This window comes from Thunnus thynnus, chromosome 3 (genome assembly GCF_963924715.1).
Source record: "Thunnus thynnus chromosome 3, fThuThy2.1, whole genome shotgun sequence".
In the NCBI taxonomy this organism is placed as follows: Eukaryota; Metazoa; Chordata; class Actinopteri; order Scombriformes; family Scombridae; genus Thunnus; species Thunnus thynnus.
The window spans coordinates 23174044-23197325 of NC_089519.1; the positions used below are offsets into that span (position 1 = coordinate 23174044).

Sequence of the window (23282 nt, forward strand, 5' to 3'; positions counted from 1 at the left end):
ATGTGTCCATGTGTCTCATGTTTAAACAAATAGCCTATGTACCGTAAGTTTAATTTGCAGGTGCAATATATATAAAAACTAAGAAATACTAAGAAGTAATATCTATCTATCTATCTATCTATCTATCTATCTATCTATCTATCTATCTATTTATCGATCTATCTATCTATCTATCTATCTATCTATCTATCTATCTATACAATATATCACATAATTCGTGGATTAAAATGCAGCTTTAGTCATATATAAAGAGAGAGATCAAGTAATGAACAAATGGCAAGACAAAGTCCCAGAGATCATTGGGTGATTTAAATTTTACTCTTTTACTCCCCTTTGAACTGATACTAATGTAAGTGACGGGATTGTTCAAAAATGCCATATTTTTTGCTGTTAGTAGTACTGCTATTATTATTAGTTTTATGGACATTTAATCCCTGAAATGTAAGTTTATGGTAGCCGCCCCAATAGGTATTTAGCCCTTACCAAAGGTCCCTCTTTTGGACATGACAGTTGTTTATTTAATTTTATTTAATTTTAGTTTAGTTTATTTTGCCAGGCTGGCGCCTGTGAGACAACTTAAAGGGCTAAAAAGCCCGAAGTTGTCATTATCAAAGCAAACCAATCACAGCAGGCCACTGCTCTATCAGCCAATAGGAAGCTAGTAACGGTACCACGTTGACTCGTCCGGTTCCATAACAAAACAGGAAGAGCGTGAACTTCTCTGTTAAATAACAAGCCCCGTCCTGTTGTATGTCATTTAAATATATCACGAAGACTTTATTAGTAATCCTGTATATGGCATAAAATTGTTAAATAACCGATTTCATTTTATTTTTACTCCGACACCATGGCTCCGTTGTCATGGCTGGAGCAACTGAGTGGCTTTCTACTGTCGCAAGTAAACATTGTAATTTTAATAGTACCTTTGATGGTGTATATTTTAGTTAATTTTTATCAGAAACGTCGGGACTTTGCAAATATTCCTCCAGGTCCGAAGCCGCTGCCGGTAGTCGGCAACTTTGGCGGTTTTCTCATTCCGTCTTTCATCCTGAGGAGGTTTGGACGGGAATCAGACAAAAACAACAAATCCCCTATGATTATTTTAACGGAACAAGCCAGCGTTTATGGTAATATATACAGCCTTTTTGTGGGGAGTCAGCTGATCGTTGTGCTTAATGGCTATGAAGTGGTGAAGGATGCTCTCTCAAACCATCCCGAGGTGTTCTCCGACAGACCAGATCTTCCTGCAGTCGTCATTATGACTAAACGCAAAGGTAATGTTTGCTTAAAGGGCACTTTCATTCATTTTCAACGATATGTGTATGCATTCATCAGCTGGTGAGCACAGACATGCATAAGCATACCCAGTTTCCAGTTTACTCCTACAGCAGTGTAGTGCAATAAATGTAGGGTAGTTATTGTCTAAACTTCAGCGAGGTGTTGATTCAACTTAATGTTAATTGTGGAAAGTTTTTTTTTCTAATATTAGTCTCAAACCTCTCATAAACAGTTTCAACAAAAACGGAACATTATAACCCTTGTTGGTGTAGGGTTTATTGCAGGTCTGTTGTGGTAGACTGTTAGTTTTACATTTGTGTGTAATATACACTACTGGCGACTGAGAGTACACTTGTCAGTATTGCTGTAACTTATAGACAGATTCTATTTACCACTGCGTTATACATTAAACTGGTTGAGCAAAAAACAGTACCAAAAGGAAACACTTTATATTTCAAATCTCAAAGTCTCATTGTTAAATCCGGCTCAAGAACAAAAGTATTTTTCACACTGCTCAGCCTGCAGTATCAAATGTAGGATTTAAGGAGGAATTTAAGTCAGAAACAGACAATATTCTACTGACAAGTATAACTTTGTATTAATAGGTTGTTGTGTCGAATTGTTGCAGAAAAATGTATCAGAGCAAAAACTCTCTCTTAATAATAAAAAGGGAATCAGAGGTCCAAACAGCAAAGTGTTCTTTTATTGCCGGCAAGAAAAGGGGAACGAGTAGCACCTTTTACAAAGAACCAAATCGCTCCAAAGGTTTTTCTTTGGGGCATTGTTTTTATGTCCTTGGGTCGGCTTAGGCCACACCTTATCATCCACCTTCCCTAATTTTTGCCCAATTATTATGTTGCTTTTATCTCTGTCACTTGTTGTTGGTCAAAACTCTTCAAACCAGGTTTTTGAGCTGTTTGAGGATATGTACTGGCATACATAATTCTACCTGATTATATCCAATTTTTATATATAAGTATTGGGAATCATTTTACATCATTATTGCCCAGTTGTCTTCTGGCCTTTTATTTTTATAAGTTATTCTAGTCATTTTACACCCTTATTTCTTGATCTCCTGCAGAGGGTATTTTTTTAAAAGGTGAAGACTTTAATGCAGACCCAAGCAAAGTGACATGTAATACAAACACACTCAAATTTCTCCAGTGTATGATTATGATTCTTCTGCTGTGCCTCTATACGTACAGTGTGTTTAAATATGGTTCATGAGATTATAACTACACCAATACAAATTGTATCCCACTAGCCCTTATTGCTTATAAACTTATAAAATCAATCTGCATAGCTTAATATTGTCTTTAAGCACACCAATGACATTTAATGAAAATACACCACAAGGTATGTTACAGTTTGACAAGTTCGTAGAGATAAGAATGAAAACTGTCTGAATAGACCTTGACCTAAAGGCTCTAAATGTTTGGGTTGATGACCTGAGCAATAAACCTACCCTTTTCTGGTTTAATTGAACTTAAGGAATAGTCTTCGCACCTTATGGGCCAGTTTGGAGAAAGCATCGCAAGTTCTGCCACACCACACTCCGAAACTTTGGCCTGGGGAAGTTGAGCTTGGAACCATGCATCCTTCAAGGCCTGGCTACCATCAAAACAGAACTCCTGCGACTGAATGAGGAGTCTGGTGGTACCGGTGTGGACCCTGCCCCACTGATCAGCAACGCAGTGTCAAACGTCATCTGCTCGCTGGCCCTGGGTCAACGTTTCCACCACGAAGACCACGAGTTCCGCACCTTGCTGGAACTAATGGTGCGTGGGCTGCAGATCTGTGTGAACAGCTCTGCAGTCCTCATCAATATCTTTCCATTGCTGTACTACTTGCCATTTGGGGCCTTCAAGGAGTTAAGACAAGTGGAAAGAGACATTACGTTGTTTCTAAAAAAGATTATTGCAAAGCACTGGGAAAAACTTGACCGTGACAACCCACGGGATTTTGTAGACATGTACTTGATAGAGATGTTGGCCCAGAAAGCTGCTGGAGTGGAGGACAGCAGCTTCACAGAAGACTATCTTTTTTATATAATAGGAGAACTGTTCATCGCAGGCACTGACACCACCACCAGCACAGTTTTGTGGGTCCTGCTCTACATGGCTTTACATCCTGATGTCCAAGGTAAAAGTAGAAACAGTGCATTCAGTCCATACTATACAGACTGCTCATAGACCCTTGTGAAATCGCACACTATCAACTGCATTAGCTGAAATATCTCCAACAGATTCTGCTTGATTTTGATAAAGTTATGAAGTACTAAAACAGTTATCTCTTTTTATCAGCCAACCAGAAAATTACCTCTGCTGAGAGTTTCTATGGCAGATTTCTAAAGGAATTTCCACGAGTTGTTGATGAATAAAGAAAACTGTGTAGAAAACAACTAATAATAACTAATATACACATTTTCACAAATCAACTCACTTCACTGGATGCAATTCGTATACAACATTGTAGAACTTCAAAATTTATAGCTGAGATTCCGGGTGGAATTTATGTAGAACAAACAAATGTTGACCACAGACTTTGTTTTCTGCCGAATGGAAAACACTTTGAGGGAAAAAGGGAAATTGGAAATCTGCTTGGTTATTGATATTTGGGAGGGGGGAAATACTGAATGTTGTTTTGCTTCTACTGTTCTGATTTCAGATAAGGTCCAAGCAGAGATTGATGAAGTGGTGGGCAGAAATCAGGTTGTGTCTCTGACTCATAAAGGAAGTATGCCCTTTACTGAGGCTACTATCATGGAGGTCCAGAGACTGACTGTGGTGGTTCCTCTGAGTATTCCACACATGACCTCCAAGACAACAGGTAAACTTAAACAGAGCTCAGGATTATAACATTGTTAATTTTTGAGTCTGAGCTAATGCCATTATTGGAGTTGGGTACTGTTCACATTTGAACCAATACCAGTACCCAACAGGACCTTTTTTCAGTACTTTATTCTCTCTGTAATAACAAAAATGTAATTTCAGTTGTAAAAATGAGTCTAAACTTCTCCAATTTCAACATTTTTATTTATTTAGGACATTTTGTTAGAGCATTTTGTTGTAACGCACCACACAAAATAAAACCCCTTCCTACTTCCCTCTCCCCTCCCAAACCCGTCCCTACAACCTCCAGAAGCACCGCTCAGCAGAGAGCATCCCAGTCCAGCTGTTAACTCCCAGCGGAGGACATGGCCTCGGTTAGCTCACTGCTCCCCGGCCACAGCGAGTCGCTCCACAGCCACAGCTCACTGAGCCTACCAGTGTTTAGTAACTGGTTAGCGTGCTAGTCTGTTAGTCTCATTAGCTGGACACTGCTAACACCATGCTAGCTGGCTAACGCTGACTAGAAGGCCGGAGTGGTGACCACGGGCTGCTCATCAAACTTTGGCCTTCAATTTAAAAGTTTAACGTGGGTTTTAAATATTTATCCACCGTTGCTGATTAACTATCCGCTAACTAAGTGAAGCTAACTAGCCTGTATTTATTTGAATTCACAACGCAACCCGCTCTCAAGGTACCAAAATTTGGCGCCGATCTAACATGAATTGGTTCTCAGTAGCACCGATGTTGGTACCCTTAAAAGTACCCAGTTCAGTACCCAGCCCTCGCTATTATCATGTTTTTTTTTCCTTTTGGCAGAATTCAGAGGCTTCACTATTCCCAAAGGAACAATTATTGTACCCAACCTATGGTCTGTCCATAGAGATCCCACTATGTGGGATAACCCAGACTCTTTCAACCCAGCACGCTTCTTGGATGATGAGGGAAAGTTGCTCAGGAAGGAGTGCTTCATACCATTCGGGATTGGTATGCTATTTCTTACTCATATGAGCCAAATATCTGAAACATTGATGTATCAATTAACGTTCAAGACGCGTTCACAGTTTTAAGTCTGTCTTAAAACAACAGTCAAGTGCCCAAATGAACAATGAAATAGGTTTTTCTTGCCATATTCATTCCTCCTGTTCATACAGGCCATTAGAAGATCCCTTAATAATGCACTTAAAATGTAAGTGATGGGAGACAATATCCATAAGCCTCCCCCTGTGCAAAAATGTATTTAAAAAGTTTTCTGAAGCTAATATGAAGTTTGAGCTGTCCAAATTAGTCAAATCAAGAAGATCTTTCAACATGACAGTCTTACGGCCAAAGTCCCTTTTTTTGTTAGTATACTTCCGCCACAGTTCAGCAGGGAAACACTATCAGAGGAAACAAAGAGGGAATCTGATGCTAAAAAGACTGTAAATGTGGCAGATATCGATCTGATATGACTAACTCAGACAGCTGAAGCCTCATATAAGCTTCAGATAAACTTTTAAAACTGTTGATTTTGACCTCCATCACTTACACTGAAATTGCATTTGAATGGGATCTTCTAATGTTCAGTATGAACAAGAGGAATGATTACAGCGAGGAAAACCTCTTTCAGTCGTCATATGGGCACCTGACTGTTGTTTTAAGACAGACAAATTGTGAACTCATCCTTTTATGTAATGATTTCACCTTTGTATCCCTAAGGTCGCAGGGTGTGCATGGGTGAACAGCTGGCAAAGATGGAGCTATTCCTGACAGTTACCAGCTTACTTCAGGCCTTCAAATTCAGACTCCCAGAGGGGGTGCCTCCACCTTCCCTGCACGGACGTTTCGGCCTGACACTGGCACCCTGTCCATACACTGTGTGTGTGAGCCCTCGTAGTTGAAACAGTGCAAACTTGGTTTCAGCAGACTGGCTGTAAACAGGGTGCTTTGTTGATATGGATATTTTGTGTGCAAAATATAAAAAGTATTTTTGATTGGAATGTGTCTCTTTTGCTCATTCTATTATGACTGCATATTATGTTTCATTATCATTTCATTTATATATTTTTTGATTATTCAAGCAATCATTTAGTCCATAAAATTTCAAAAGTCATGACAAATACACATCAGAAATTACCCCAATCCAAAGCAATGTCTTGAAATAGCTTTTCTCTCTCAAAATAGGTGTTAAATTGACAGTGATATAATCTAGAATAGCAATAAATCCACTCATTTAAGAACCTACAACCAGAAAATGATCTATATATCTACTTGATAATCAATCAATAATGGTCAAAATTCTGTTGATTTCATTTTTGTCAATCAGCTGATTGATTTATTAGGCTCAGTATTTTGTGCCAGATGCCTTTGAAATAAAAATAAAATAAAAATAAAATAACAGCTGGATGACTAATATTTTATCATTTAATTGTTTTATGATGCACACCACTGATCTATAGCCACTTGGAGCCCCTCTCTCTCCTTGCTGGCTGCAGGCCACTTGTGACACAAATTGTATCTGTTTGCTGAGAAATGCTAGTGTCAGTGATTAAGAATGACTTTGTTTTGAGTACAAAACCAGCGTGAAATAGAGCCACTGAAAATGTGTGCCCTTAATTATCATCATTTATAACACTTTTTATACTGAAAGAACAAATTGATCCCAAATTGTTCATCATTACTAATTATATATATATATATATATATATATATATATATATATATATATATATATATATATATATATATATATATGCACAGTACCAGTCTTTGGACACACCTACTCATTCAAGGGTTTTTCTTACATTGTAGAACGCTACTGAAGACATCAAAACCATGAAATAAGACATGGAATTATGCAGTAAACAAATCAAAATATCTTTCATATTTTAGATTCCTCAAAGTAGTCACTGTTTGCCTTGATGGTGGCTTTGCACACTATTGGCAAATCTTAACCAGCTTCATGAGGTAGTCACCTGGCATGGTTCTCAGTTAACAGGTAAAGCACACCTGTTAACCTGTCAAAAGTTAATTGGTGCAATAATGTCTTACCTTCTTAATGCATTTGAGACCATCAGTTGTGTTGTGCCAAGGTAGTGTTGATATACAGCAAATAGCCCTATTTGACTACTGTAGTAATCCATATTCTGTCAAGAACCGCTCAACTAAGTAAATCAGTCAATCCGGAGAATTTCACAAACTTTGTAAGTTTCCTCAATTGCAGTCGCAAAAACCATCAAACGCGATGATGAGACTGGTTCATGAGGACCGCCCCAGGAAAGGAAGACCAAGAGTTACATACACTGCAGAAGATAAGTTCATTAGAGTTATGACCCTCAGAAATTGCCAATTAACGGAATCTCAGATTAGAGCCCACATTAATGCTTCCTAGAGTTCAAGTAGGAGACACATCTCAACATAAACTATTTTGGAGGAGACTGTGTGAATCCTTCATGGTTGAATTGCTGCAAAGAAACCACTACTGAGGGAGACCAATAAGAAGAAGAGAATTGCTTTGGCCAAGAAACACATGGAAAGGACATAAGACCAGTGGAAATCTACTTTGGTCTGATGAGTCCAGATTTGAGATTTTTGGTTCAAGCTGTGTCCTTGCAAGACACAGAGAAGGTGAACAGATGGTATCTGCATGTGTAGTTCCCACTGTGAAGCATGGAGGAGGAGGTGTGATGGTGTGGGGGTGCTTTGCTAGTGACAATGTTGGCGATTTATTCTGAATTCAAGACACATTTAATCAGCATGGCTACCACAACATTCTGCAGTGACACACCATCCCATCTGGTTTTCACTTAGTGGGACCATGATTTGTTTTTCAACAAGACAGTGACCTAAAACAGACCTCCAGGTTCTGTAAGGGCTAGATGACCTGGCCTCCACAATCACCAACCTAAACCCAACTGAGATGGTTTGGCATGAGTTGGACCGCAGAGTGAAGTAAAGGCAGCCAACAAGTGTTCAGCATATGTGGGGACTCCTTCAAGACTGTTGGATAAGCATTCCAGGTTTACTACATGATTCCATATGTGTTATTGTATTGTTTTGACGTCAGTATTGTTCTACAAATAGTAAAAATAAAGAAAAACCCTTGAATGAGTAGATGTGTCCAAACTTTGACTGGCACTGTACACCAGCGGGGGTCAAGGTTTTCATTTAAGAGCATTAAGCACTATATGATATGTCATACTACACATACAGTGCAGTGTAGCTACAATCAGGCTGCGGGTAGTGAATAATGTAATCCAATCAGTAAAACTATCTCAAAGCTAGAAAAGACACTGACTACAAGTTGGTACTTGACAACCAACACAGCATTCACAGTAAAATGGGCCTTTGAGGCACAACTTTTGCTGATTTTCATCCTTACAGTATATCGATGTTTTTGTTTACACTTGTTGATATGGTTTATCTTCAACCTCAATGTGAAAAGGCTGCTGCTCTCCTTTTTCACTAGGTCCTGGTTCCCAACATTACAAGTGTTTCTGTATTAAATCACTAACTTCAGTCCAATGTTAGTTGAGGCTGAAGGTGTAAGACCAGTCGCTGGTCAATGAGATGGAGTAGGGAAGAGAGAAGCAGCTTGCTGTGAGGCTGAATCAGATTTGATTCGTTTGTTTGCTTTGCTTTAAATTATTTGTTGAATTGCCTGATGTTAATTTTTGCCTCTTTCATTTATATTTTTTTAATTAATATCACCTTTTTTGGATAAGGGTACAAGACACACTCACTCTACTACCCCTAACCATGCCTCCCCTCATGCCTAAACCTAACCAAGTGGGTATATCATGTAATAAAATGGGTGTGTCGTGTAAACACTGCAGGTTCGTGCAGCTGGATATACTTTGCACATAACTCCAGCCTGCCAACCTGCTTTTTTTTTTGCATCCCTTTAAAAGTTGAAATAATATTATATATAATATTTTAAACGCAGAACTTTTACTTGTATGGACTGGAGTTTGTTTTTGATTTTGTTTTGTTTTTTAAATGTTTGTATTGCTGCTGCTAAATATTTACTTCCTTTTAATGCGATTACCGTAAACTTCGGATCAATCGCGCACTCCAAACATAGTGGCTGCAGTTTGACCACGCAGACCACGCAGTGCATATTTGATTAATATTTAATTAAAGGATTCTCCAGCAGAATCTACATTTATCTACAGAACATTTAACATTTAGGGTCACCTTAGTTTGTACACCTGTTTTCTAACCAATGTGTGTGAAAGGTCATGAAGTGTTGGCGACGTCACGTGACCGCCGACCTTCCTTTCCTTCTTCTGTCTGCCTGGTTGTTTCTGTAGCTGAAAGCACATCATGGCTTTCTTCACTCACCAAATCTGCAGAGGTTTCTCCTCTTCGGCTGTTAGAAATGTTGTTATTAAGCATGTAACGATCATCGGAGGAGGACAGATGGGTGCAGGAATTGCGCAGGTAAGCGACGAAACGCTTTCATGCTCTGGTTAACCAAGCTAGCAAATAGCTTCACAACAGCCAGCTGACATGCTGTATATAACTCAAAGGGCTGCAAACACGTTTCATAGGTTATATGTGATCGTTAAAGGCTGACACACAATAATTACGACGCTGAAGTTAGCTTTTGACTAGAGGACAGTTGAGAGAAACGTAAAAGCTTTAACCTTTAAAACCCACCTCTGGATTTGTGAACCATAGATTTAATCAAAGAAAGATTTTACTGCATTGTCACCATTCAGACACCATTAGACCATGTTTATCATAAAAACACTGTTAATCTTGTCAAACAACGACCTGATTCGACTCTAGAGACTGTTTAAACCATTGTCACAATTCTGTAAACAGAAAAAAGGGCGATTTCACTGTTTTTTCCCCATTCAGACCACATTAGACCAGGTCTAGATCAAAAGTCTTAGACATGTCAAATCTGGACTAGATTAACTGCAAGGATGGTCTAAAACAGTGGTTCCCAAAGTCTACTTGGGACCCCTCACATATTGCATTGTCACTAGTTAAGTTACCGATTATTGTCTTGATTCATCGGTTAATCATTTTGCCAACAAAATGTCAGAAAATAATGGAAAAGATCCGTTCAAGTTCCCCACAGTCCAAGGTTTCATCTTCAAATGTCTAATTTGGACTAACAGTCCAAACCCCAAAGATATTCAGCTTATCATGTTTGACAAAGAAAATCAATAAATCACATTTGAGAAGCTGAAACCAGCTTATTTTTTTCATTTTTGCTTAAAAAAATGACCAAAACAATAATTCAGTTGTCAAAATTGCTGATTAATCTTCTATCTATTGACTACTTCATTAATCGACTAATCTTGCAGATCAAGAAAGAGGACTTATTTTGTTTCATTTGAATAACTTTTGGGGGCTTGAGGAGGTAAAACACAGTAGTCCACAAAAAATAAAGCAAAAATTAGAAGAAAGCTTGACAAAAAAAGAGAAACCATTTTGTGTGTCCAAAATATGTTTTTTTTTCAGTATCCCATCCTGTCCTATCATCTCACGACTCCTTTGATTAATCCAGCAACCTATTGTGGTCTCAACCCCCAGTTGGGGACCACTGATCCAAAACACAGATTGAGATTTGTGAAGGCCTTATGTACATGTACAAATGTACAGTACCAGTCAAAAGACACTTCATTTCACTTCACTTCTCATTCCCTTGAATGAAAAAGTGTGTCAGGATGTTTTGTAAAATAATTTACTTTGTGGATCATTAACTTACATTAACTACAGCATGTTTTTTACTTAAATTATCATATTTAGGCTTTTTCATAATATAAAAGCCTCTAATGTTAGTTGTCTTTAAAGTCTTAAATTTCCCTGATAATGAATGGTTCACTTGTCTCACCTTCACAACACAATCACCCACTGATCCCATAAGGAAGTTGTGTTATGAAATAGTTCAGTTGTCATTCATTAAACACACTTTAGTTTTTTTCCTTGTGGTGTGACATAACAAGACTCAAAAATAAATCAGCTCAGATGCACTGCAGCAACTTTTAGAAGATACAAATGCCAAATTTTGCCACAAGGTGTCGCCCTCCATATTTGTTTTTAGTGCAGATTTTGAGCTGTGTTCTAATTTCATACCAGTATGTTCCAACTGTGTATAACTATAATATACTAATTGTCATATACTGTTTTTGTAGTTTTACACAATAAAATTAATGTACTTTACTGGTTTTTACTAATAGAAAAGTATGCAATAATGAACAAAGCAACAAAGAGAAAGCAAATTGGCTTTCCAAAGATGTTTACTTTACATTTTGTTTTCCATGATCATCTTCAAGCTGTTAGTCACCATTCACAATGTGTTTTAATTCATTGTAGCTCAGTAGCTCCTCCACTTCTTTTTGTGTATTGCATTGTGGTTCAGTCATGTACATCAACAACAAACTCAATATTTTTTTAGTATGCATACTAACTTGTTTGAGTATGCTTAATTTTGTGACTTTCCAAAAGTAAACACACTACATACATGCAGCAATTACACAGAAAGAGGTTTAACAAAATATCACATATACTGTATATACCAGGTTTATTGATGTATTTCTAGTTATCTTGAACTAATTTCTTTCTGGAAGGTTGCTGCATCAACTGGCCACTCTGTGACGCTGGTGGACACATCTGACAACATCCTGAAGAAGTCTGTCAAAGGAATTGAAGGGAGCCTTAAAAGAGTGGTCAAGAAGAAGTTTGCTGATAAGCCAGAGGTGAGACACACTTGAGATAAAATGAACAATAAGGTTAGTGTGAAGGTGAAAAGTGTGTCACTACCAGGAGATATTGCATTTGGTTTGTTTCAGGCAGGTGAGGAGTTCATTCAGAAAGTCCTGCATAATGTGTCAACCTCAACGGATGCTGGAGCTACTGTTCAGAGCACAGATCTTGTGTTGGAGGCCATTGTGGAAAATCTTAAAATCAAACAGGATCTCTTTGGTGGGCTTGACAAGCTGGCACCGGCGTAAGCACTGTCTCGTTTCTGTTTGATTTCTCAGCTGTATTATATTTGATAACCTTCTTAAAAGGGCAATGAAATGAAAAGTTCAGCACAACACATGTCTGCTTCTGTTATTAACTGCTGCCCATATTATGTGTTACCTATTTTTTTTTTTTTTTTTGCTTTACCTCTTGTTTTAGACACACCATCTTTGCCAGCAACACATCCTCCCTACCCATCACTGACATTGCCAGCTCCACCAAGCGACTGGACAGATTCGGCGGCCTTCACTTCTTCAATCCAGTCCCTATGATGAAGCTTGTAGAGGTAGGGCTCTGACAAAAAAAAACATTATATTTATTTTTATTTGTTGTATTTGTATATGTTTATTTAACATAGACCATACAGGTAAGCATTTTTACATAGGAAGAGTAATGCAACAGGTGTAATGTACTGTACATAGGGCATCTAGCTGAAGCTCATTTGCAACAAAACACATAGGTGTCCTTGTAAAAGCTTTAAATTCCCTTAAATTGGATGTTCAATATATACTGATCAGCCACAACACTAAAAATACTGACAGGTGAAGTGAACAACTTTGATTATCTCATTACAATGGCACCTGTCAAGAGGTGGGATATATTGGCAACAAGTGAACTGTCAGTTCTTGAAGCTTATGTGTTGGAAGCAGGAAAAATGGGCAAGCGTAAGGATCTGAGCGACTTCGACAAGGGCCAAATTGTGATGGCTAAATGACTGGGTCAGAGCATCTCCAAAATGTCAGGTTTTGTGGGGTGTTCCCGGTATGCAGTGGTCAGTAACTACCAAAAGTGGTCCAAGGAATGACAACTGGTGAACCAGTGACAGGGTCATGGGCGCCCAAGGCTCATTGATGTGTGTGGGGGGCGAAGGCTGGCCTGTCTGCTCCAATCCCACAAAAGAGCTACTGTAGCACAAATGGCTGAAAAAGTTAATGCTGGCTATGATAGACAGGTGTTTGAACACATGGTCCATTGCAGCTTGCTGCATGTGGGTCTGTGTAGCTGCAGAACAGTCAGAGTGCCCATGCTGACCTCTGTCCACCGCCGAAAGTGCCTACAATGGGCACATGAGCGTAAGAACTGGACCATGGAGCAATGGAAGAAGATGGCCTGGTCTGATGAATCACATTTTCTTCTACATCATGTGGATGGCTGGGTGCATGTGTGTTGTTTACCTTGGGAAGAGATGGCACCAGGATGCAGTATTGGAAGAAGGCAAGCCGGTGGAGGAAGTGTGATGCTCTGGGCAATGTTCTGCTGGGAAACCTTGGGTCCTGGCATTCATGTGGATGTTACTTTGGCACATACCACCTACCTAAACATTGTTGCAGACCAAGTACAGCCCTTCATGGTAACTGTATTAGGCAGGTGGTTTTTGACTGGTATGTGAATTAAATGGTGTCGCCAACAAGAAATATTCACCTTTCTTAAAATTAATTTTTGAACAGCTTTTTACTTGTTGATAGACAACTTAAACAACTTTTGTACAGTTTGTACAAACTGTAGGCTACTACATGTATTTGACTGATACTCCAAAGTGCATGGACAGAACTATTTTCACATTGGCTGTGCAGTCTGTGAACAGCTACTGCAACATTTAATTTTCAAAGTACAACATTGGTGGTTGGACCACTTTTTCTAGACACTAGCTGCTCTGCTAATCTATATGAAAAAGAAAAAGTAACTTTAAGAAAGGTGAATGCTTGTTGGCAACACAATTTAATCTGCATAACAACACATATTGTGTGGTAAAAACTATCTTTTCTGCACAAAATTTGACCATTTGCACCACACAAACTAGTTCTTATATATACTTGAGTTTTTACTAAATATACACCTACTGACTGCCAGGTGGAACTGTAAGCTGGCTGAATGAACCAACCGACAAAGCTAATGTTAGCAATTGCTAACTCCATAAGAGCCTATCAACACTCCAGTTCTGATTTCACACAATGCTGCACTGACAACTACCAACAGCTGAACGTGGACAAAACAAAAGAACTTGTCATTAACACATCAAACACACCTCAAACTGGACTGAACCCAACCTCCATCCACAGCAAGACAGTAGAAGAGGTCAACAACTTCAAATATCTTGGACTCACTTTAGACAACAAACTCAGCTTTGATCAACACATCACTGATATCCATAAACAGTCCCAGGAGAGACTCCACGACATCTGCAAACTCACAGCACTTTCTGTTGCCCCCCACCTCCTGTTGCTGCTTTACAAAAGCATAATCCAACCCATCCTGCTGTACTGTTCCCCCTGTTTCTTTACCATGTTAACCATCTCCAACAAAAAAATAAATTTACCAGGATCACACGTGCTTCCTCTAAAGTCATCCACTTCCCTACACCCAGTCTCTCAGACATGAATGAGCCATCACACGCCCCGCATTCACAATAGCGAACGACACCAATCACCCCCTCAAACCAAACCTCACACTACTGCCGTCAGGCCATTGATACAGGAGAAGTTTTGTCCCTTCTGCCATAGCAGCTCTGAACAAACTGCTTTGCTGACCTAATGTATAGATCCAGAGTTAGCTGTGTGTGTGTGTGTGTGTGTAGACACATGTATATGTGTGTAGATACAGGTGGCGGAATGAATTTTATGTGTTTTATGTGTCTGCATGTATATGTCTGTACGTTGCGCTGTGGTTATCTGTATGTTTCTGTGTATGTACAGGTTGTGAAAACAAATTTCTTGCAGGACAGTAAAAACTATATCTGTCAAATATCTGACCTGTGTAACACTACATTGAAGAGTAAAAGACAAAATATGGAATATGGTCGACAAATTTGACCCAGCACTTTAAATTTCATGGAAAAAACACACTAAACCTCAAATTATGCCAATGACCTTAACTAGACTAAATGACAAAATAACATTTGCTCAGCATAATCAGATATTTCCCTCTTACTAAACTGCATGAATACTACTAGTTCTAAAACACACATATTACTCCAGGTATGCAGATATAAACTAAATAAAACAAAGTCACACCTTGAAAGGATTAACAGTTAAGTTCATTTTATCTTTTGGCGTCTAAAACGTTTATTTTTGGAAGTTATGTTACAGTTGTTGATGCTACAGTGACGGATGTTTCCTAGCAAAAGTGTTTAGACATTTATTAAGTTTTAATGGTGCAATCTGAGTTTGAAACTAGTTGGTAGTTACTAAGAACTTAGGAAGGACATTTCACACATAATTACTTATGGTTTTAGAAACAGCTGGTGCAACCCAGTCCTGTATAAAGCCAGTAACAATTCATAAACTAGAATCAAAGTTGCTTAAGTATTTATCTTCCACAGGTTATTGGAACCTCAGCAACAAGCCAAGAGACGTTTGATTCCCTCCTGAACTTCAGCAAAGCGCTGGGAAAAACACCAGTGTCCTGCAAGGTAAGATTTGCTGTCTGATGTTATGTTATAGCTGTAGTCTCTAACAAAATACAGCTCACTCAGCAGTATCCAATATCCCTTTATTCAGGATACACCTGGATTCATTGTAAACCGCTTACTTGTTCCTTACATGATGGAGGCCATCCGCTTGCATGAGAGAGGTATGTATACATGCATGCATGAGGTATCAGTGGCTCTAGTCAAGTTTTCTTATCAGAATCATTTAAGTGTCTTGAACTACTTTAACTTGGAATTTAAATTGGGAACATACAACTGTAGAAGAATCTGTCATTTTGGGGAGGATTGAAAAGAAGATGTGCAGGCCTTTCTTTGGTGTCACACACCCCTTTTCGATGAAAGCAGTTCGATGGCTGGTTCATCTAATCTCAAACAAGTTCTTTGCATTTTGACAGCCAAGAACCGGCTCTCAGCTAGGAAACCTGGTTCCAGAGCAGCACCAAGATGTAATTAAGATAAAAGAACCACTTACGTCAGAGGCTGGCGCTGGGATTATTTTGACCAACTAAAACTAAAATGCATTGCGTCCAGCCAGGCTAAAAGCTGTTGATATGTCACTTTATTAAGTTTTATTATTTTTTCAGGTGTGAAAGTAACCATGTAGATCCCCAATATGTAGTCAGTTTATCCAAACAACGCCAGTTTGGAAATTTGCTGCAATGTTTTTCGGAGATGTGAAGGGGCCATTGGCCGGTGTTACACTGTATTTGGTGGTCCATCAGATTCTGTGATCTAAAAATATCTAATATATTAAATATATCTGATATATTAAATACATTGAACAAAGTACATCTTTAATACTAATGAGTTAATTAATAAGCAGCATTTTAATCAATTTTCTGCAAAATTAGTATTTTTACTTCAATACTTTAAGTAAATTTAGCTGGTAATACTTCAATTCTTTTATTTAAGTATGATTTTAAATGCAGGATTTTTACTTGTGATAAAGTATTTTCACATTGTGGTATTGATAAGCTACTTTTTTCTTCTAACACTGCAGGTCCCAGAATCTGATTGGTCACCAAATTCGGTGTAACACCGGATGAAATGGCCGTCAGTCATGTGATACAGTCATGTCTTGCTTGAGTATACTTCAGTGTGATCAGTCTGCTGGTAATGGCATACTTAATCATTCATTTAGTGGGCAGTATGCAGTACATAGGAGAGAAAGTACAGCTGTGATTTAGTCCGCCATTGTTGTTGTGCTTCCGTTTTCCATTTTATGGCAGGTGGCAACCAGCATTACGATGTATTACTGACACCTACTATGTTGGAATGTAAAGTGCTTGAAGTTGGCATTAGCATTGCTAGGAAATCAGAGGCGTGTACAGTTACGTAACAACCAGGCTCTCTAGCTCGTGGAAAGCAAGTCGGTTCTTAGAAGGTTTGTTAGTTGAACCAACTGCAAGCTGGCACCAGCACCATGTTCCAGTTGGTGAAAAGGGAGAAGCATTCATGTTTAAGTGAACCGCGTCAAACATTGAGGCTCTAATGTGATATCACTTACTATTATTTTCAAGTTATTGATTGATTTCTGCAGCTTCGTGTGGTTACCATTTTATTTTTCTGTTTTCTTCTTCAGGTCATGGATCCAAAGAAGACATTGATATCGCCATGAAACTTGGTGCTGGTTACCCCATGGGACCCTTTGAGCTCCTGGACTATGTAGGACTAGATACAGCAAAGTTCATTATGGATGGTGAGTAAAACTATGTTATATTACTTTAATTTAAAGTGAAACTATAACATAGAAATACTAAGCTAAAACATTTTTTTGTTATTAAACCCCATTTTGAGGTACTAAATCCTTTCTGTTGTTGCATATCATTAGGTTGGAGTGCAATGGACCCTGGAAACCCACTTTTTGGCCAGAGTGAATTGCTTAACAAGTTGGTGGCAGAGGGCAAATATGGTAAAAAGACAGGAGAAGGATTCTACAAGTACAAGTAATTCAGTTTGCAGTAGGGATTGATATCACTGTGTAACTTCTCAGTACTCAAGAAAATAAAGCCATCCAACAAAGAGTGGTAGGGATTTGAAATAGGGAAAAATGTTGAATGATCAACACAACACTATTGATCAGGAGTTAACCTGTGTGCCTTCTGCTTTAAAGGGCGACTTAGTCTGTCACTCCATTTTGTTGTGGACATCCACTGTACCTGAATGACATCTTTTTATGAGTGAAGAGATTATGTGATTAAATAGATTTTTGAAATATATGGTGTCCTGTTCTCATTTTTGTGTGTAATGAAACGTGTTAACTGCAGATACACAAATACCAGGGTCTGTCTTATGAAATGTATTCTTAACATAAAATGCAAATGCCTCTCATCGGCTAGAAGTTTTTAAAAAGACCAAACTGCAACAGCTGAAATGGAAGATATAACTTTTATCAGAGTACTCTGAATATCTAACCACAAGAGTCAGTAGGATAGATTGCAAACTTTTACACTTTGCCTGAAACACTTAAGTTTACTTATTACTTAGTATACTAGATTTTACAATTAACATAATATTGTAATTCTACTACAGCTATTTCTGCCCATGTTAAAGGGCTATTTAGTTATATAAAGAGTCTAAGGTTAAGTGGGTGTCCAATATTTTCCAGATTAAATGATCTGTGTGATTTTGGGCTTTATAAGAAAAACTGACTTTAATACATGGCTATGAATCCTTTGTCAGCCTCTTCTTTAAAGCAGGACACACTATGGGAATGTTTAGCATACCAACCACCACTTGGTTTCTCCAAAACATGCTGTTAACCAAATATGAACACAAGGTGGTGCTGTTACACTTGAAATAGGAATATTCAAGAGGCACAGGTCAGATTTGTCCAGAAATAGAATTTTCCTTTGATCTTGCCTCTTTCATCAAAAAATGTTTACTTCAAAAATGTAATTTTTGCCTTAATTTTTACAGATGTTAAAGTCTGTTTTCTTGAAAATTTATATTGAACAGAAGAGAAAAGATGGACATGACCCCTGAAATCAACTCGTTACCCAATAGAATTGTTTTTTATACTCGGATGATGTAGGTTTCTCTTTTCATTATCACTGCAATAATGTTGTATGAATGTAGCCTCGGGCATTGCGTGCTTTCTGAGTTTTAATTGCTTGTCAATTTTTTAAGCTTTTTGAAGTTTCCACAAAGACTAAAACATGCTCCATCCAATGTGTTACCCCTGCTTTACACCACTAATAAGTGGCGCTACTGCCAATGGACACTTGTATTATAATCTCCAAGGATGACACATAGACTGTTACATCTGGCACTTCTAGCTCTGGTCTTTCCACCACACGAGTGATCAAATGAGCCAATGGTGCCTTTTTATTTTTCTTTAAAAAAACAAAACAAAACAAAAACATGTTGAAACAGTTCAAATATGACCACTTGGGAAGCAAAGTGCTACACCAAGATGACAGTGACCCAAAATATGAGAATAAAAAAAAAAGAGGAATTCATCAAGTAATACTAAAATAGAGCATTAAAATCAAAATATTACAGAGATGCTTGCATGGAATAAACAACATGGGTAAAGACCACACTATTAGCTACCAGAGAGAAAAGACAAAAGGTCCATTGCAATAAAAGAAAGACTGCCAAGTGCTGGGGTAAATATATATATCTGCTTCATTTGTCATGTTTTAGAACAATAAAATATAGGCCTCTGAGCTATCACTCTCGCCTTTGTCCTAATGTTGCCTGCAAAAATACCAAGAAAATTGACATATCCTGACAGTTTTAAAAAGTACACATACTGAGCATTATTTTACATCTGAGCAAGACTCGAGGTCACTATTTGTTACAAATAGTTATCAAAAGAAGCCTTAAGTTTCAATTTTCTGCAAGACGCTTCAACAAGAAAAATGGCTTTCCTGTGTCCAAAGCTTATTTTTCATATATACCACTATATAAAAAAAAAACAATATTTAAAAAAAAAAAAAAAATCACTAAAATATACACCAAGAAATTGAAACAAGGGTTCAAGATACAAAAAAGCATTCAAAATAAAATTCAGTCTAAAATGAAAAGCAAATCATAATGTTGATCCTTTTTTGCACCAACTGGTCATCAACAAACTAAAATGGCGTCTTGAGGACGTTTCTTAGACAAGATGAGATCCCTCCATCTTCCTTAGTGCAGTCTAAAAAGAGGTGTTTGGTCGGTCGGGCAAAACCCCAAATGGTCTCAAAAATCCAGTGAGAGAGAGAGAAAAGGGAGGTGGGGGGGGGGGGGTTTCAGGGAGTGAATGTTGGCCTAATGAACTATACAAAAAGGAACAGAGGTGACAAATAACTTACAATAACTTAGAAACAGGTGTTTGGAGTGTCTGGGCGGTGCAGGGGAGAAGTTTGTGCGCACATCAAAATTGCTGCTGTTTTTCAGTGCAGTGCCTTAAAGCTGATTGGAAAGAAACTGACAAAACACAGACGTCAAATTGATGTGTTCTGGGTTTTCGGTGAGAGAACGTGGTCTTGTGAGGGTGCTCCTACTCGTCATGATTGTCTTGTTCAGTTCAGTTCAGTGTCTCTACAGCAGTCGCCTTCAGGAAGGGAGTAGAGTCAAACAGGGAAGTGTTTTTGGTGGTGGTGGTGGTGGTGGTGGTGGTGGTGGTGGCATGTGACTGTTGAAGGAAAGGGAGTAGGGTTATGTGGGGTAGGAGAGAGGGGGAGGGGTGGGGGAGGGGGGTGGGGGGTCCTCTGAGAACTGGAGGCTTCAGTTTGGAGATTTAAGGGTCTTCATGGAATCTAACAGGCCTCCATCTCTAGCAGAGGGCCCGTAGCTGCTGCCTTCGCTTTGCATGTGGAGAAATTAGTCCGTTTTCCTCCTGCAAGAAAACAAAATCTGGTCAGTCAACCACATTAACTATGAAGTGACTGCATCTGGATACAAAAGGAAAAACTGCAGTTTTTTTCCCTCATTGGTGGTGGAAGGGGAGGGGAGAAAACATTTTTTAGAAACACATCAACAACCCACACCAAAACACTGATCACACATTCCCGCCACATTAACCAAAACCAGACAGAGGCATGACTCAAGAGTGACTCGAAAGTGTCTCACCATGCAGGCATGAATACCCAGTAAAAGGAACGGCAAATGATCTGTCATTACCACCTATGTAATCAATCATAATTTTTTAGTTTTTAAGTGTTATAGCTGATTGAATGAAAGCCTTTGCTGCAATGTAGAGCCAGGCCCTGAAGTACAGAGGGGGTTACAGGTCAGTGACAGGATGTGGGCCGGCCAGCTTTGATCTACTCTAACATGGGGGTTGCCGTGACCCAGCTGGCAGCACTACGTTCTTCTTTGCCCTCCCCTGACTGACTCATTCCTCCTCTTGCTCTCTCAAGGCGAGCACCCAATTGTGTAGCTTCTGGTTGACATTTAGGCTGCCGCTGCAGGTGGGCGATGGGAAAACAAGATGAGGAAATACTCTCAGCGCAGGAGGATCACCACATTGACCCAGTTGGTTAAAACTAGCAGAGTTCATGGAGCAGTGTTAGTAATTATCTGAACCGTGCAGGTTGACCCTGCCGTGTAAAAATGCTACCTGACTGCTCAATCCACTTCACAGGACTCTCATGAAATTGGCCTCTTTCCCTGACAGGGAAATTGTTTGTCAAGCAGCAAAAGTGTTCTTTTCCCTCCCGTGATCCAGGCTTGAGCTAACATAACAGAGTTAGCTTCAGTTATTGACAAGCCAAGGAGAGTTATTTTAGACCCGAGCAGCATCAAATAGAATCTGTGATCAAAGTGGAGACGCAGAGACTTTGGTGGATGGATGCCTCCTGCGACTAAAAAGATGGATGTTTTGTGAAGACGAAAAAAGGAAAAGAAACGGTATTAGTTTGCTTCTCCCTTGTGGCAAAGCCAAGAGTGTGTTTTTGTAGGAGAGGAGTCAGCTGAGCCCTGCTGCTTGCTGCATCTCAACGCTCAAAAGTCTTAACGCGCACGCACACGCGCGCACACACACACACATACACACACACACACACACACCACCCTGCAGACTGCTTTACCACATGTGGATAAAAGGGAACAGGACAGAGGCCACCTTTCCCAAGGAGAGCTGACCCTGAGCTGCACAGAGTAGAAACTGAAAGGAACACGGCGCTCGGAGAGAAAGAGAGAGCCCCTGTCGCTTTTATTTACCTCCGCCGCCCTCTCTCTTTTCATCCCAGGATCTCAAAGCGGGCCCGCACGCCCGGCACTGCACCCTGTTTCCTGGGGAGCATTTTTCCTTCCCCCACCACAGACATGAAAAGCACTGGCCTTCCTGCCTGGGGAAGAGGCCTGAGGGGCTGCGGGCGAGAAGTGAGTGTGTGTGGACGTGTGTGTGCGTGTGTGTGCGCAAGTTTCAGAAAGGGTTGGTGGTAACAGCAGGGGTGTGTGCTTGCGTGGTGGTTGGTTGTAGGGGGCACCAGGCCAGCGCTTCACAGGGTCCAGCCGACACAAACACTGGGATTCAGGAGCAACTTGACCCCTCCTCTCCCCTCACCTCCCTCCATCTCCTCCTCCTCCCTCTACATTAGTGCTCAGGAATGCCGGCTGGACTTTTTTGCAGGAAATGAAACGCTCCTCTGTTCAGAGGACTAGCGAAGGTTTGGTCCCCCCCCCCCCACCCTTCTCTCCTCCAATTCCTTTCCCTCTACGGGATGGACGGAGAGAGGGAGGGAGGGAGGAGGGGAAGGAGTCGGACAAGCTCTCGCCCCGCTTTTGAAGTGTGGGAGGTTAAGATAACTGGCACAGCCTCGCGTCTCAATCGCCGCTTTCACCTCCCAGGCCAAATCAAAGCGGCCGCAGCTGGGGCCCGCCCGCCTTATAGCCCCCTAACCTCCAACCCAACCACCCACCCACCCACCCACCCTCCTCCTCAGCTCCCTCCCTCCCTACACGGAGCTCTGGGGTTTCTTTTGGTGCCATTAAAAAGGAAAACACCGCCGACAAATTACTCCAAAAATAAGCCAAGTGGAGAGAGGTGTCTCCAGTGCAGGCTGGGGTGCAGACTTTACCATGGCAGAGAGAAGAGGGGAGATTTGATGGGAAAAGGGAGGGAAAGACTGAGAGCAAAGGGGCTGACAGATAGAACCAATACAAGCAAATAAATATCAGTCACTGGTTTATTGCAATTTAGGTCTTATTTTGTGGTTTCAACCATCATTTCTATTGGTTATGGCAACAATGCGCTCAAAAGAGTAATTGTTGAGATCTGGGAATGTGGTGACATCACTACAATGTTGCTCAACAGGACAATAACCACAGTTAGATAATAAGATAGCTTTTACACAAGTGAAAGTGAGTTTGCCTGAAATGATGGTGGTAATCTCTTACTGCACAGGAACACTGCGTAGGTGCACACTTACCGCAAGTACGATAGGATCAAATTTTAGGTTTGGCTGACTTGAGGGTTTGTGTACAACCTGTCTGATCATCTCACTGCACATTTCTTCCTCAATCATCCTCCTTTTGAGCAATCTCGCCACGTTATCAGATCTCAGCAATAAAAGTGATGAGTTAAGTCTTATTTTTATCCAAAGAAATGATCAAGGAAATTAAGAAAATGACATCTAAATTGTAATAAAATGGAATTACGCTTTAATTGTCAAGGGACAAAAATATTCTCACTATTTTTTTACTAATAATTGGTTCACAGAATAATTGCTTTTGTCGATTGTTTTTTGGATTAGTTGACTGATTAGTCAATAAAATGTCAGAAAATAATTAAAGATGCCCATCACAATTTCCCGAAGTCTAAGATAACCAACAGTCCAAGACCCAAAGATACT

General features: G+C 39.7%; 3 protein-coding genes across 17 annotated transcripts in view; 2 read left to right on the forward strand and 1 right to left on the reverse strand.

Moving 5' to 3' along the window:
- Positions 1 to 665: 665 nt before the first annotated feature.
- On the forward strand, positions 666 to 6085 carry cyp2u1 (cytochrome P450, family 2, subfamily U, polypeptide 1). 2 transcript variants are annotated; one of them, XM_067584835.1, is made up of 5 exons: positions 672 to 1274; positions 2770 to 3420; positions 3946 to 4107; positions 4926 to 5093; positions 5805 to 6085. In XM_067584835.1, exons 1-5 carry the CDS (start codon positions 848 to 850, stop codon positions 5984 to 5986), a joined length of 1590 nt encoding a protein of 529 aa, XP_067440936.1. In that variant the 5' UTR covers positions 672 to 847; the 3' UTR covers positions 5987 to 6085. The 2 variants fall into 2 exon arrangements, with proteins under 2 accessions (XP_067440937.1, XP_067440936.1); XM_067584836.1 differs by lacking the exons at positions 4926 to 5093; positions 5805 to 6085 and adding an exon at positions 4420 to 4914 and having other exon boundaries at positions 666 to 1274.
- A 3254-nt stretch (positions 6086 to 9339) lies between these two features.
- hadh (hydroxyacyl-CoA dehydrogenase) lies at positions 9340 to 17712 on the forward strand. The gene is made up of 8 exons (XM_067584837.1): positions 9340 to 9527; positions 11672 to 11800; positions 11894 to 12051; positions 12228 to 12354; positions 15388 to 15477; positions 15566 to 15638; positions 17078 to 17194; positions 17327 to 17712. The coding sequence occupies exons 1-8, from the start codon at positions 9411 to 9413 to the stop codon at positions 17443 to 17445; spliced, it is 930 nt and encodes a 309-aa protein (XP_067440938.1). The 5' UTR covers positions 9340 to 9410; the 3' UTR covers positions 17446 to 17712.
- Positions 17713 to 18752: 1040 nt separating this feature from the next.
- lef1 (lymphoid enhancer-binding factor 1) overlaps positions 18753 to 23282 on the reverse strand; it is a 110133-nt gene continuing 105603 nt past the window's right edge. For all 14 annotated transcript variants that reach the window (XM_067584850.1, XM_067584848.1, XM_067584849.1 and 11 more), the window contains one exon: positions 18753 to 20323. In XM_067584850.1, the coding sequence (XP_067440951.1) occupies positions 20244 to 20323 (80 nt within the window). In that variant the 3' untranslated portion in view covers positions 18753 to 20243. The remainder of the gene's footprint in view (positions 20324 to 23282) is intronic.